Genomic DNA, 12162 nt, shown 5'->3' with positions numbered 1-12162 from the left:
TGCCTGGTTATTGTTTCAGAGGCTGCTGAGTCTAGAAAGGGCCATATTGCTTTAATGGTAAATTGTCCAGGCAGATGCTGCGATGGTAGTCACATAACTTACAAACCAAGCCATTCCCATGGAAGTGCCTTTGGCTGGACTGATTGTATGTATGAGATTTTCCTGGCATGACCTAGCAGTCCTGGCTGTAGAAATCCTGTGTTATCAGCATGGATTTGGCCTGTCTCTCAGTGAATCTTGTCTGATCATTAACATCCATTAGGGCATCTCTGTGTGGGAAGTGAAGCCAAACAAATGGAAAATGATGGCTTCTGAGTGCAATGAGCCTCAGCCAGCATGCAAACTTTTGTTCAGATATGAAGTGGTTTCAATTAGTTTTGTTTACTTCCAAATTAAACAGGGGTCCTTTGCAAGATGGCCACTGGTTAGTTCAATATAACTCTCCTGAGTGTCTGCCTGGAGGTATTCTTTTAATCAGGTGCAGTTTGTACCAACAAAGTGAATTCTTGCCCTTTTTAAAAACATGAGATGGGAGCTAATGTTGCTATTCATGAACACCCTTCCAGAACTAATGCGAAGTTATGTGCTTTCATATTCAGTTAAATACACAGTGGTTTGGATCCAGACAGGCAACCCTAGCTGTAGTGGGGACAGTGTGATTCCAGGTTTGATGGGACCTGCATCTTTCTGTGGGAGATGGATTGTTGTGTGGGGAGAGGGCAAATTGCACCTGTTTGTTCCTGCATCTGCCCTGTCCTGTAATCCCAAGGTTTGGTGCACATAATCTGAGTACATCATGAGTATGCTTACTAACATTCGACTTTCATGGTGTTGACGAATACCTCCAGCTCCAGAGTGCTTTTGATGGTGTTCAAGGCAAATATCCAGGAGGCATTAATTACACAGAGCCCTTGTCAGGCTGCAGAGAGTCATGAGAGCTTGGAAAACAGCCCTCCCAAGAGTAGCTTGTGAAATGTGTTTCAAGACCTCAGTGATATCTCTCAGCTTTATGTCTCCTTTAGAAATAAAAGCAATATGCCAGTACGCAGTAGGAAAGCGTGTTCCAGTTGTCTAGTCTCAGCATGCAAACCAGTGGTACTTGAGTAAGCGCTGTTTGGGAGAGATGGCAGCATTTTAGTTGCCCCATGCTGATATCGAGCTGCTGTCTGCACAGGTGAGTAGCCAGCCCTGCGCCCCACCTGTGTGCCCGCTGGCACCCTGTGCTCAGCCTGGAGGGTTCTGGACTTGGGGCAGAATGGGCTCCCTGCCCCTCCAGAGCTTGGTGGCCACCTGCCGTGGTGGCTGGAGCAGCAAGGTGTACAGCGGTCCTGTATGGTCTGTTTGGCTCCAGAGGCCCCTGTCAAGTGTTGCTCCAAAGGGCTGTGTCGTGCCTTTGAAGTGACAGTCAGCCTGGTGAGGTGTGCGCTGCCCTGGGTGGGAGGCAGCTGGGGGGCAGCTCTCTCTGGGTCAGGTGCTGAGGCCACTGCCTTGGGACACCCATGCTGTGGAGGAGCTGGGGAAGCAGCAACACCTGGAGAAGACCTCGTCTTCTGGTCAAGGGAGTGGCTCACTGTGGCTAGGAGCTGTGGAAGCCACGCTGGTTCAGCTTGGGGTGAAGGGAATGAGAGTGTTTGCATTCCTGGGTGAATGCTGAGGAGGAGGAGGATGGAGCGCAGGCGGTGGCAGCCCCCTGACTGCAGAGTCCATCACTGGGGGGAGACCGCTAGGCTGCTGTGGGACAGCAGCCACCAACCTTCCCTGGCCTGCTCCAGAGAGCCATTCCTGCCTGAAACAAACGGGGTGTGTAGGAGAAGGAGACACAAAGCAGGAAACAACAGCACTGATGTTCCTCGTGGATGAGAAAGAAAGGGCAAACAAGGAGAAGCTGTGCTTAATTTAGGTAGGTAGCTGAGGAGCTGTGGGGGTAGGAGCCCGTCTGGGTGCTGAGGCTCTATGGTGGTCAGGCAAACTGTCATCTAGGGGAGCAAGACAGCCCCTGTTTCAGTCTGCCCCTTTGTATCTACTGTATTAATCACATCATGGGCAAACCTCCTGGAGTTACTTGTGGTGAGTCTGTTCCCTGTGAGCAGGCTTGTGGGACCTGAGTACCTGCAGACCTGGAGGAGGCATGTGGACTGACTTGCTCAGAGTGGGAGCAGCTTCAGAGAGCCCTCAGCAGGCCGCTGTGTGTCTGTGACCTTCTCAAGGGGCAAGATGAGAACTCACCAGGAACTCTGTCTTTTCCTCCCTCTTCCCCTTCCTCAGGTGGTCTTTGCTTTGAATCAGACTCTCTTGCAGCAGGAGAGCCTCCGAGCAGGCAGTTTCCAGATCCCCTATACGACAGAAGATCTTATCAAGCATTACAACTGTGGAGACCTCAACTCCATCATCTTCAACCATGACACTTCTCAAGTGAGTCTTGCCACCGCAGCCCTTGTACCATGTACATGTCCCCATAGTGTAACCCCTGTCTCACTCATGCTCATCTTTCCTCAGGCAGGCCCTTTACAGGCAAGGGCCAAGGGCACATTGCTGGCTCCCTGGCCTGTTGGCTTTCCTGTGCCTCCTGTCCCAGGAGTCTGCACCACCTCACCCCATTTTCCTGCATGCAAGAAGTAAAGGCACACCTGGCTTTACCTTTTGGATGAGTGCTGTGTTTGCTGTAGCATCAAAGCTCTATAAGTTGATCCTTTATTTTCTTAAGGATCCTGTGACATTATGCTAGCTTAGGTATGAGCAAACTTATCGCCAACAGAGAAAAGCAGCAGGCTCTTTTTGTGCAGACAGCAACAGAGAAATGCACTCTTGACTTGGACACTTGTGTAAGGCTGGGCAAGCTGCAAGCTTTTTAATATCCCCTATCAGTGTGATTGTGTACGTGGGCAAGGCCCAGAGAAGGGAAATGGAGTGAAACAAAGAAAAGATAGAGACTGAATCTTAAGGAGAAGAAAACCTTCTGAAGTCTCATAGACTTGGTTTATGGAGACTGTTTCCTAAGCAGCACAGTGGAATGTAATGCTCTGATCTTTAAACCACTAGAAAATGCCCAGCAGGGACCAATTTCGCCTGTTTGGGCTGTTAGATTAGCTAACCTCAGACTGGGATGTCAGGCCTTTCTATTCCTGTCTGTGAGGTACTGCCTAGCAATTTGTGCACATCAATGAAAATATAGGTTCTAGCCTCACAGCGTTGAACAAGCGAGTGTTGGTACCTGGGTTTTCACTGCTGAATAACTATTTTCCTATGGCTTTTTAATATATATGGTGCAGTGCTGCAGAGCTGGAAATACTGTCATATGAACCCTTACTTCTCCAGTGCTGAGCTTTGTGCGTGCGTTCTCACCTTTCTGTCCTGCACACCCTTCAGCCTGCAAGTGCAGGCAACCTGCTCATTAATACTGCTTAGCTTTTACACAGTGCACTTGATTCATAGATTTCAAAGGGCTTCTTAAAGGAGGCCAGCACTGTAAGAGCATACAGATGCTGCATCGCTATTCTGCTGAGGTGTTACAAGCTGCAGACAGCTGGTGTTGCTTTGAGGTCCTTGGAGAAAACAGCTCTTGCCAAGACATGTATGTCTCCAGGGAAGCAAATGCCCGTTACTTACCTGAAGGGCCCTACTGCAGGACAGTTTCCCTCACAGTGGAGCTAGTCTGCAACGGTGTCAGCTTATGTTTTTAAGCAGAACTTCTTTGTAAATTGTATTTGACCCCATCCTGTCCGAGTAGATGACCCTCTGTGGGCTAAGAACCCTTTGGAAACAGTCGATAATAGTCTTTGACTGCCCCCAGATACTCTAGCTGCTGCAGCCTTGCAAGGGAAAGCATCTAGTTTAGTGTTTGCTCCCCAGAAACCACCATTTGCAGGCCCTTTCCTTAGTAGTCCCTGTAGCTGCAGTGCCTGAAGCTACTTCTCAAGAAGTCAGGATGACTGCAACTCCAGACCCATGTTTCTGTTTACTAGCAAGAGGTCAGGGTAGTGTGCAGCCACAGCTGTCCTGGGGGCCCCAGGGGAGGAAGCCAGTAATTTAAAAGATACCTTGAGGACAGGTGAACTGGAGGTGGTAATACTTTCTTTCCTGACAAAATCTGGCCCTCTTTCTTTTGGAAAGTTTAGGGATGTTTTGTTAACTAGTTCAAATTGCAGTTATTTTTTGACAGCCTGAGGGTTCTGATACCAGTCAAACTCTCTTAGAAGAGTGTAATTATCGTTACAGTTATGTCATACCTATGGCAACTTAGGGAAGAGGTATGTAGCTAAAGATAGCCCATGGCAAATATTTACTTTCTTCAGCCAAACAATCAGGATTTGGGATCTAAAGTGTAGAAAAGGGAGGATATTTTTTGACTTTGTAAAAAAAAATAATATTCAGCCAGCTGACTTATGAAACAATATGTTGAGAGAATTGAAGCTCTGTGCATTATTAGAAATTTGCTGAGTAATTTTTTAGCTTTCTTTGGGGTTTGTCTTACTGGGCAATTGCTGCATTCAGTGATGGAGCAAAATACCTGTGTATGATGGCTGCCTGTGAAATAAATGCCCCTTTCATGAAGAATTTTTTTTCCCCTACCCTAGGTCCCAAATTTCATTAATGCTACACTTCTGGCCCATGAACGCGTTACTGCCCAAGAGATAGACAGCTACTTCCGTCAGGAGCTCATCTACAAGCGAAATGAGCGAATGGGCAGGAGGGTGAAGGATCTGCTGGAAGAGTACCCAGACAAGAGTTTCTTCTTTGCATTTGGAGCTGGTATGTGATCGAGGTGCCCTTCAACCTGAACACATTCTTCCCACGTCCGCTAGAAGCGTTTTACAAATGCTTGTCTTAGTTTAAAGAAAGGTTAGAACTTTCGCCATGGTGGACACAGAACACAGCTTTACCCTGATAGTTGTACTCCAGCAGGAAAACTTTTTCAGTGTAGGAGACTGTTTTTATTTAGTATGCAAAGAGCTCAGAGTGTATGCATTGATTCCAATATTTAATAATTATAGACTTTTTTTTGTATGCATAGCCAAAGATACTGAACGAACTACAGTGCATACACAAAAGGAACAGCTCTTGGGTATACGTCCTTGTGGTCTGGCCAACCAGGGTGGAAGGGCAGGAGAAACATGGAGCTGAGCTAGAAGGTAGAAAGTCAGATGTTGCACCAGTGCTTGAATAAACCTTTCAAGAACATACCCAAAAGAGTAACATGCCAAATCGCATGAATTTAAGGGGCTCAATAAATGCAAGGGGAGAGGTGAGACGCACTTTCACCTTTCTCTTTGTGCTGCAGCTCCTTACGTCTTTCACTGTGCTTCCACAAGGAAATTGTGTCTGCCACTGTTTTGGAGAAGACCACTGGGCCCAGCTGGGGAAAACCTACTCCATTTTCTGCCTCTTAGCAGCCAGCAGGAGTCTACAGGCACATTCAACTCAGCGAGGTTAACACCCACACTTCACACTAGGGCTGGGTGCAGGGTGTAAATAGGATTGGTTTGCCGTGACTCCTGTCCTTAGCTCTAGCTCCAGGGAAGGGAAGAAGTGAGGATCAGTGTGTGAAAAGACACCTATCGGTGTGTGAAATTCCTAGAGGAGTATCACATCCCATCACCATGAACCATATGGGCCTTGAGAAGGGGGGAGAACTGAAACTGGTGTTAGGCTCCATGTGATGTTTTCCAGTCTCAGTGGCTACTGCTTTAGTGAGGATGGAAGATCTAGACAAGGCAAGGAAAATATTTACTTAAACATTCAAAAAGCATTGGTATTTGAAGTCTGTGAGAATCTCTTCACTTGCAGCAGGGAGCTGTGGTTACAAACTTATCATAACAAGGGTCCTGTGACAGCAGGGAGGTAATGAAAGGTGGCTGATAATGTCTGTTCAGGCACGCATGAAGATTGTAACACACTATCTTCCTGCGCTATCGTTGCTCTGTGCAACTTGCCGTCGCAAAGAACAGTGAAGCAGGCACAGGTTGTGTAGATTTTGGTCACGTCTGTATGTAAGCTAAGACCAGAGCTTTGCTGTACTTTGCTGCTGATGTTTTGATTGCACTTGTCCCTGCTGCTGAACTGATGTGCGTTCCTGACCAGCATATATGTCAGCCCTGACTGCCAGTTGCATCAGTTGCAGGTAGCTAGTCTTCCATCAGGAGGCTGGTCACAGATGTTGGGGCTGCAGTAACTGGGTCATAACTGTGCAATGAGTGACCCATGCAAACAGACAGTTGTGGGTGCAAGTGTCACTCTGAGTATGCCCTACTCCAGGAGCAGAATCCTTTGAGAGAAAAGAGCCTTTTCCTGCACATAGCCCCTGAATCCCAGCAGCTGCGTTGGACAAGTCACCTGTCTTTAAGATGCTTTTGTCTCATTTGTCTCATTCCATCAATTTCCTTCTCTTCCCACTCTTCTGCCCCAGACTGTCTTCATTGTCACTAGTGGGCACAGCTCAGCCCCAGAGCCCAGAAACACTGCAGGAGCAGGACAGATCCCTGTCCTTCCCCATCTCTCTTGTTTTCAACCTTCATTGACAGTCCTACAAACCATCCCAGGCTTTCTGAATTCTTGCTTTCCTCCTTCATCTTATTTTCCTTTTCCCAGTTGTCCCCTTCTTTGTCCCCTGATTGACGCTTCCAGTCAAACAGAGTTGGGATTCACCCAACACTGCTGTACTGCAGCACTGCCTGGAGCCTTGGGCCTATATGAACACCTTTGATCCGTGGCTTATGTGCACATGGCTTGTTTTCCAAGCAACATGTGTGGTCTTCTTGTGCTTTTCCATCATACTTTTGAATCCAGACAGGTTCTCTGTCTTCTCTGGGGGCTCTAGATCACCTTTGAAATTGTCCCCGATTACAGTCTGGCTTTGATACCAGTCTGGCCTATGTTCTCATCTGCCCTTCCAAATAGCTCTGCTCAAAGGACAGTGCCAGCCTCCCACTTTTAGCAGCATATTATCCTCATTATCCCTTTTTTTTTTGACTGCATGGGCATTTCTTTTTTCTTTTTTTTTTTTTTATTATTTGTTTTGTATTATTTTTCTAAATGACAAGTAACATCACAGGATATAATGCAGAAAACAGATGCATTTCTACACAGTTTAGAGGTTTTCTGAGTGCACATTACAAATATGAGTGCATGCTTTTATTATTTTCCAGCAAGCTAATTTAGCCTTTTGCTTATCAAGATTGCTGTATGTGATAGATAATTATGCAGAAGATTTATTTTTATGCTAGCCAGCAATGAAGATGAACAAATGTCTTCTGTTCCATTTGGAGCACTACTTGAGTATTGTACAGTTGTTAATTACTGGACTAGGGTTCTGGGAAAGTGCTCACAGAAGGCAGGTTAGAATGAGCTGCAGAAGAGGAGAAAAGGGAAGGCCATAGGAATGGGACAAAATCATCATTGCATCGTGGCTTCCCCTCTTCTGGCCCACAGTGAAAAAAGTATCTCCCAGCACTGGCTGATAAACTCCAGGACAAGGCTGAATTAAAATAGTAGTAGGATACTGAAGGGTCTCCAGATTAGGAGGGAGAGAAGACTTTTAATTGCTTCTTCCCAGATTTTTTTCACCCTGTGCTTTTTATTTTTAAAAGGGCTAGACTTTTTGTAAGGAAAGTTCTGTTCTTTTCATTAACCAAACATCATTGAAAAAAACACTTTTATCATCAATTACATCCAAGCAGGGTCATGATTTGTGGGTGGCTGTGGTATTACAAATACCCCTCTTGTTATTTAAACTACTCTCTGTATTTTTATTCTTATGGAGAAAAAATCAGAAAAGATTGATGATTAATTTTATATCTCAGATGGGTTGATATAGTTCAGAGATGCATAATACATTGTGCAAAATAAAGCTCCTATCTCTTTCCAGATCTTAATACAGCTGCAAGGCTATAGAGGTTGATTTCTTATAGGGAATTACATGTGGTAATTTGGAATGTGATAGATTTGATCATTAGATCCAGCATATTTTATGCTTTTACTACATTTTAACAGATCAGAAAAACACCCCCTATACTCTGTTGAAAACATTACGCAGTCAGAGCTCATTTTTGGAATTGTTTTTGTTTGGAAGTAATTTAAGCTTGCACAAAATTGGAGAGCTAAAAAATAACAGATTTTGCTGCAACTGTCCAAAAAGCTTTGCTTCTGGCCAAAGTGCAAACCTGGAAAGTTTCAAGCCAATATAACTCTGTTTGAGGGAATTAGAGGGAAGTATGGGAAGAGAGAGATGGTAATGCCAGCAGCATTCCACCATGTTCAGTAAGTATTTTATTTTAATTGTAGACAGGCTTTTTTGTGTGGTGGCACTAAAGTTACAAGCCAAACCTACTCCCTGTTGCCAGTGGAAGAACCTGTGAAGCAAAGCCAGCTATAATCTCTCACAAGCAGTCTTTCTTCCATGTGCATTTTTAATTTCTCTGAACTGTAAGTGGAACATTCAGGATTTGAACGCTAAGCCAAAGTAAGTGATGTCACATGTGACTTCATAGACAGCCAGCTAGATAACACTATAGGTTTCTGGTTTGTCTAAGAGGTGTACATTGACATAGAGAAGGCTGCTTCACCAGTTGTACAGATCTTAAAAGGGTGCTGCCTTCTGATAAAAACCTTCACAGAATCGCAGTATAGCTGAAGCTGACAGGCATCTCTGGATATCTTGTGGTCCACTCTTCTGCTTAGAGCAGGATCATATAGAGCAGTTTTCCTAGGACTGAGCCTGGTCAGATTTTGAGTATCTGCAAGCAAGTAATCCACACTAAAGAAGCTTTTTCTTACATTTAATTGGCATTTCCTTTATATCAGTTTGTGTTCATTGCCTCTTTTCCTTTCATGGGGCACCACTGAGAAAGGTTCTGCTCCACCTATTTTACAACCTCCTATCAGGTATTTATACATCTTACACCCTCTGAACCTTCCCTTTGCCAGGCTGAACAGTCCTAGCTCTCTCAGCTTCTCCTTGTATGACAGATGTTCTAATTGTTCATCATCTTTGTGGCCCTTTGCTGGACTCTATCCAATATGTCCACATCTCTTTTGAACTGGGGAGCCCAGAGGTAGACACTGGATCCAGATGTATGGGGCTGAGGAGCAGGGAAGGTTTGCCTCCCTCGGTCTCCTGGCAACACCTCTCCTAATGCAGTCCAGGAGGCCTTTGGCCTTCTTTGCCACAGGGGCACATTGCTGGCTTAAGGTCAACCTGATGACCACCAGGACACTACATCCTTTTCTGCCAAGCTGCTCTTCAGCCAGTTGATGCCCAACCTATCCTGGTGCCTGGAGCTATTCCTGCTCAGGCGCAGGACTTGATTTGCTGAGCTTCATGAGCCAGGACACCCTCATCATATATCCGTACCAACCACTCTCAGTCATCTGCTTATCCCTAATGCATTTGGAAATGGTTTGCAGGATGATTTGTTCCATCACCTTCTGCAAGAACAGAGGTGTGGCTGACCAGTTTGTAGTTCCCCAGATCCTCCTTCTTGCCTTTCTTGAAGATAGGAGTAATACTTGCTTTTTCCCAGTCCTCAGGGACCTTCCCCAATTGCCACAAGATTTTAAAGATAATGAGAGTGGCCTCACAGTGACATTGGCAAGCTCACAAGGTTCCTCTGGGTGTATCCTATTGGAACTTGCACGTCTTTTCTGTTTGAATGTACCTTAAACTCATTCTCCTCCACCCAGGGTAAACCTTTTCTCTGTACTTTCTCTCTAGTCATAGAAACCTGAGATTCCTGAAGGCTGGTTTTACCAGTAAATAAAGTGACAGCTGCACTGAGTACCTTGGCCTTTTCCATATTCTTTGCCATCATGTTTCCTGCCCCCTTCAGCACTGGGAAGATATTTTTCTAGCCTACATTTTCCTGTTGAGGTAGAAGCATTCCATGTTTCCCTTTATGTTTCTCACCAGATTCTACTCTAGATGGGCTTTCCTTCTGTATGGTCACTTTTATTCTAGGATGAGCATGGCTTGTTTGCTTTAGCTTACTTACTACAAGGGCGGGGGGGGGGGGGGGGGGGGGGGGGGGGAAGCATGGGATTTTTTTTTTTTTTGTATGCAGGAGGAAGCATACTTAGTGGCATGAGATCCTGAATTTATTGTGACAGACAAGGCCTCAGGTGAAGCCAGAGTTTCTGGGAGCCAAGTTTAAATTCCCTCCAGTATCTCCTGCCACTTTGAACAGCTGAGAAACTCCAGAAGTGCCGGCTCAGGAACAAAAAGTACAGGGGGAACTAAGATGCCTTATATCCCTGTGGATGAAATGACCGACTTCACTGAGAGATGCTAGTTGATGTGACAAGATTAAAAGGACCAACTTCTCAAGCTGTAAAAACTGGCAAATTCCTTTTTCTCTCAGAGCTCTTTTTTCTTTGCTGCTCCTGAAAAAAAAAGCATGTTTCTGAGGCTTCAAAGTGTAGTGGATGTTGGCAAGCTACCACTAACACTAACAAAAGGGGGATGGTGGCGAAAACTTCTTCAGCTATTATTTCTTCTAATTACTAAAGAAGATAATGCGTGTGCTTATTTAGCATTGCTAAGGCTGTATGGATTCAAACTTCCAGGTACTAGCTGCTTTTTTTCCCAGCCTTTACTACCCTGCCCTTTGCAAGACCTCCCAGAAAGAATTGTGAGCAGACTGACGAGCCAGTATCTGAATTAGCAATCCAGCTAAGAGCTCCAGATCTTAGCTGTCTTCCTCCCAGCAGCTGAGTCAACTGATACTTGCTAAACTAAAATTAACTCATGGATGGTTGACATGTGATTCAACAACACACAGAAGAAGGATTTGGATATCATTATAGAAGTGTAATTGACCCTGTCTGAGCTGAAGATGGGTGTGTAACCTATTGTCTTAGCCATCTGCACAAGGAAAAGAAAGAATGTGCTACCACGTATAGTTACCGCAGAGTCTGCCATAGTCCACCAAATGGCTTCTTCAAACTTCTCTAGGTTCTGAGGCAGCCCTTGGGATGTGGCAGATTGGTCAGTTATGTGTCAGTCTTTGGTGCCAAGTGCATTGGATCCACAGGCATGTCTGATGCCTTTCCCCTTTCCCCTTTTGTCATAAAAAGCAAAAAGAAAAGATCAGATTTTCAGCACAATTCCAGTTTCCCTTGAGTCTCTGTCCTGAGTGGTGTGTTAGGTGGTAGTGTTTCCATGTAGAGCTGTTCACTGCTATTTCTTGAAACCTGCTATTCCATCTAGCATTTTTGGATGGGAAATTATGCAAGAGGAACAAGATACATTGTCTCTGGAAAAGAAAAAATCGGAGAAAGGACCTGTCACCACTGTTTGTAAAAATAATCAACAGTGCTAAGCCCAGGATGTCTCTGTCCACTTTGTGTAGGTGTTTATACCTGTAAAACAAAACCAAACAAAAACCTGCCATGAGAATATGAAAGTTGCCCAGGTAAATGGGCCATTAGTTTGCCCTTGAACCTGCCATCAGCACATTTAGGATGGGAGATGTGGGTGTACACAGGGAATGTAAATTTATCTGTACATTATATAAAGGATTTGAAATGTTTAACCAAGGAAGTTCATGAGAACAAGAAGCTGAATCTTGGCAGGTCCTGGAAAAGGACAGAAATGGAGGGGAGGGCAGGACAATAACATAATGATAAAACAGATTAATTGAATCTTCTGGGGCTACATCACTTCTACACGGGCACAAAGGGCTTGCTGATTGCCTGCTTGCTTCTTATGTCTCTGCAGTGCAGCATCACTTTAGCCTATTTGGTTGGGAGGAAAGGCTGAGTCCCTGAAGGTGTGCCTGTACCTCTGTAATCTGAGAATGCCAGATACAACCCAGCAGTTTGAGACTGTTTTCCTGAGTAGCCTCTTTGAGTCTGCAGAATGCTAATGACAGGGTTTATTAGAACAACAACCCCTGAAGGGGATAGATAATGTTGTGTGGAGGCAGGATCCACATCCAAAGCCCCAGGGTTCACATGAAGGGCGCTCCTCCTGGCATGTCTGACACATGAAATAAGGAAAGCTTTGCATTTCTGCATTAGAGGCAGAAACCTCTGTTCCAATGTATTAGTAAGTACAACTGTTAAAATCAGCCAGGTTCAAACAACTGTGTGCTGTTTCTGCTCAGGTACTGACAGTGTGGTGACCATCAGCTGCTTCTCAGTGCTAGGGTTTATCCAAGCTACCTTTAGTGG

General features: G+C 45.2%; 1 protein-coding gene across 1 annotated transcript in view; it reads left to right on the top strand.

Moving 5' to 3' along the window:
- TRABD2A (TraB domain containing 2A) overlaps positions 1–12162 on the top strand; it is a 79716-nt gene that overhangs the window by 50020 nt on the left and 17534 nt on the right. Inside the window, exons 3-4 of the mRNA XM_040580109.1 lie at positions 2266–2412; positions 4575–4749. Coding sequence (XP_040436043.1) covers positions 2266–2412; positions 4575–4749 — 322 coding nt within the window. The remainder of the gene's footprint in view (positions 1–2265; positions 2413–4574; positions 4750–12162) is intronic.

This window comes from Falco naumanni, chromosome Z, assembly GCF_017639655.2.
Source record: "Falco naumanni isolate bFalNau1 chromosome Z, bFalNau1.pat, whole genome shotgun sequence".
Classification (NCBI taxonomy): Eukaryota; Metazoa; Chordata; class Aves; order Falconiformes; family Falconidae; genus Falco; species Falco naumanni.
The sequence above is the reverse complement of the archived record's forward strand: the minus strand, read 5'-3'. Positions and strand labels throughout refer to the sequence as shown.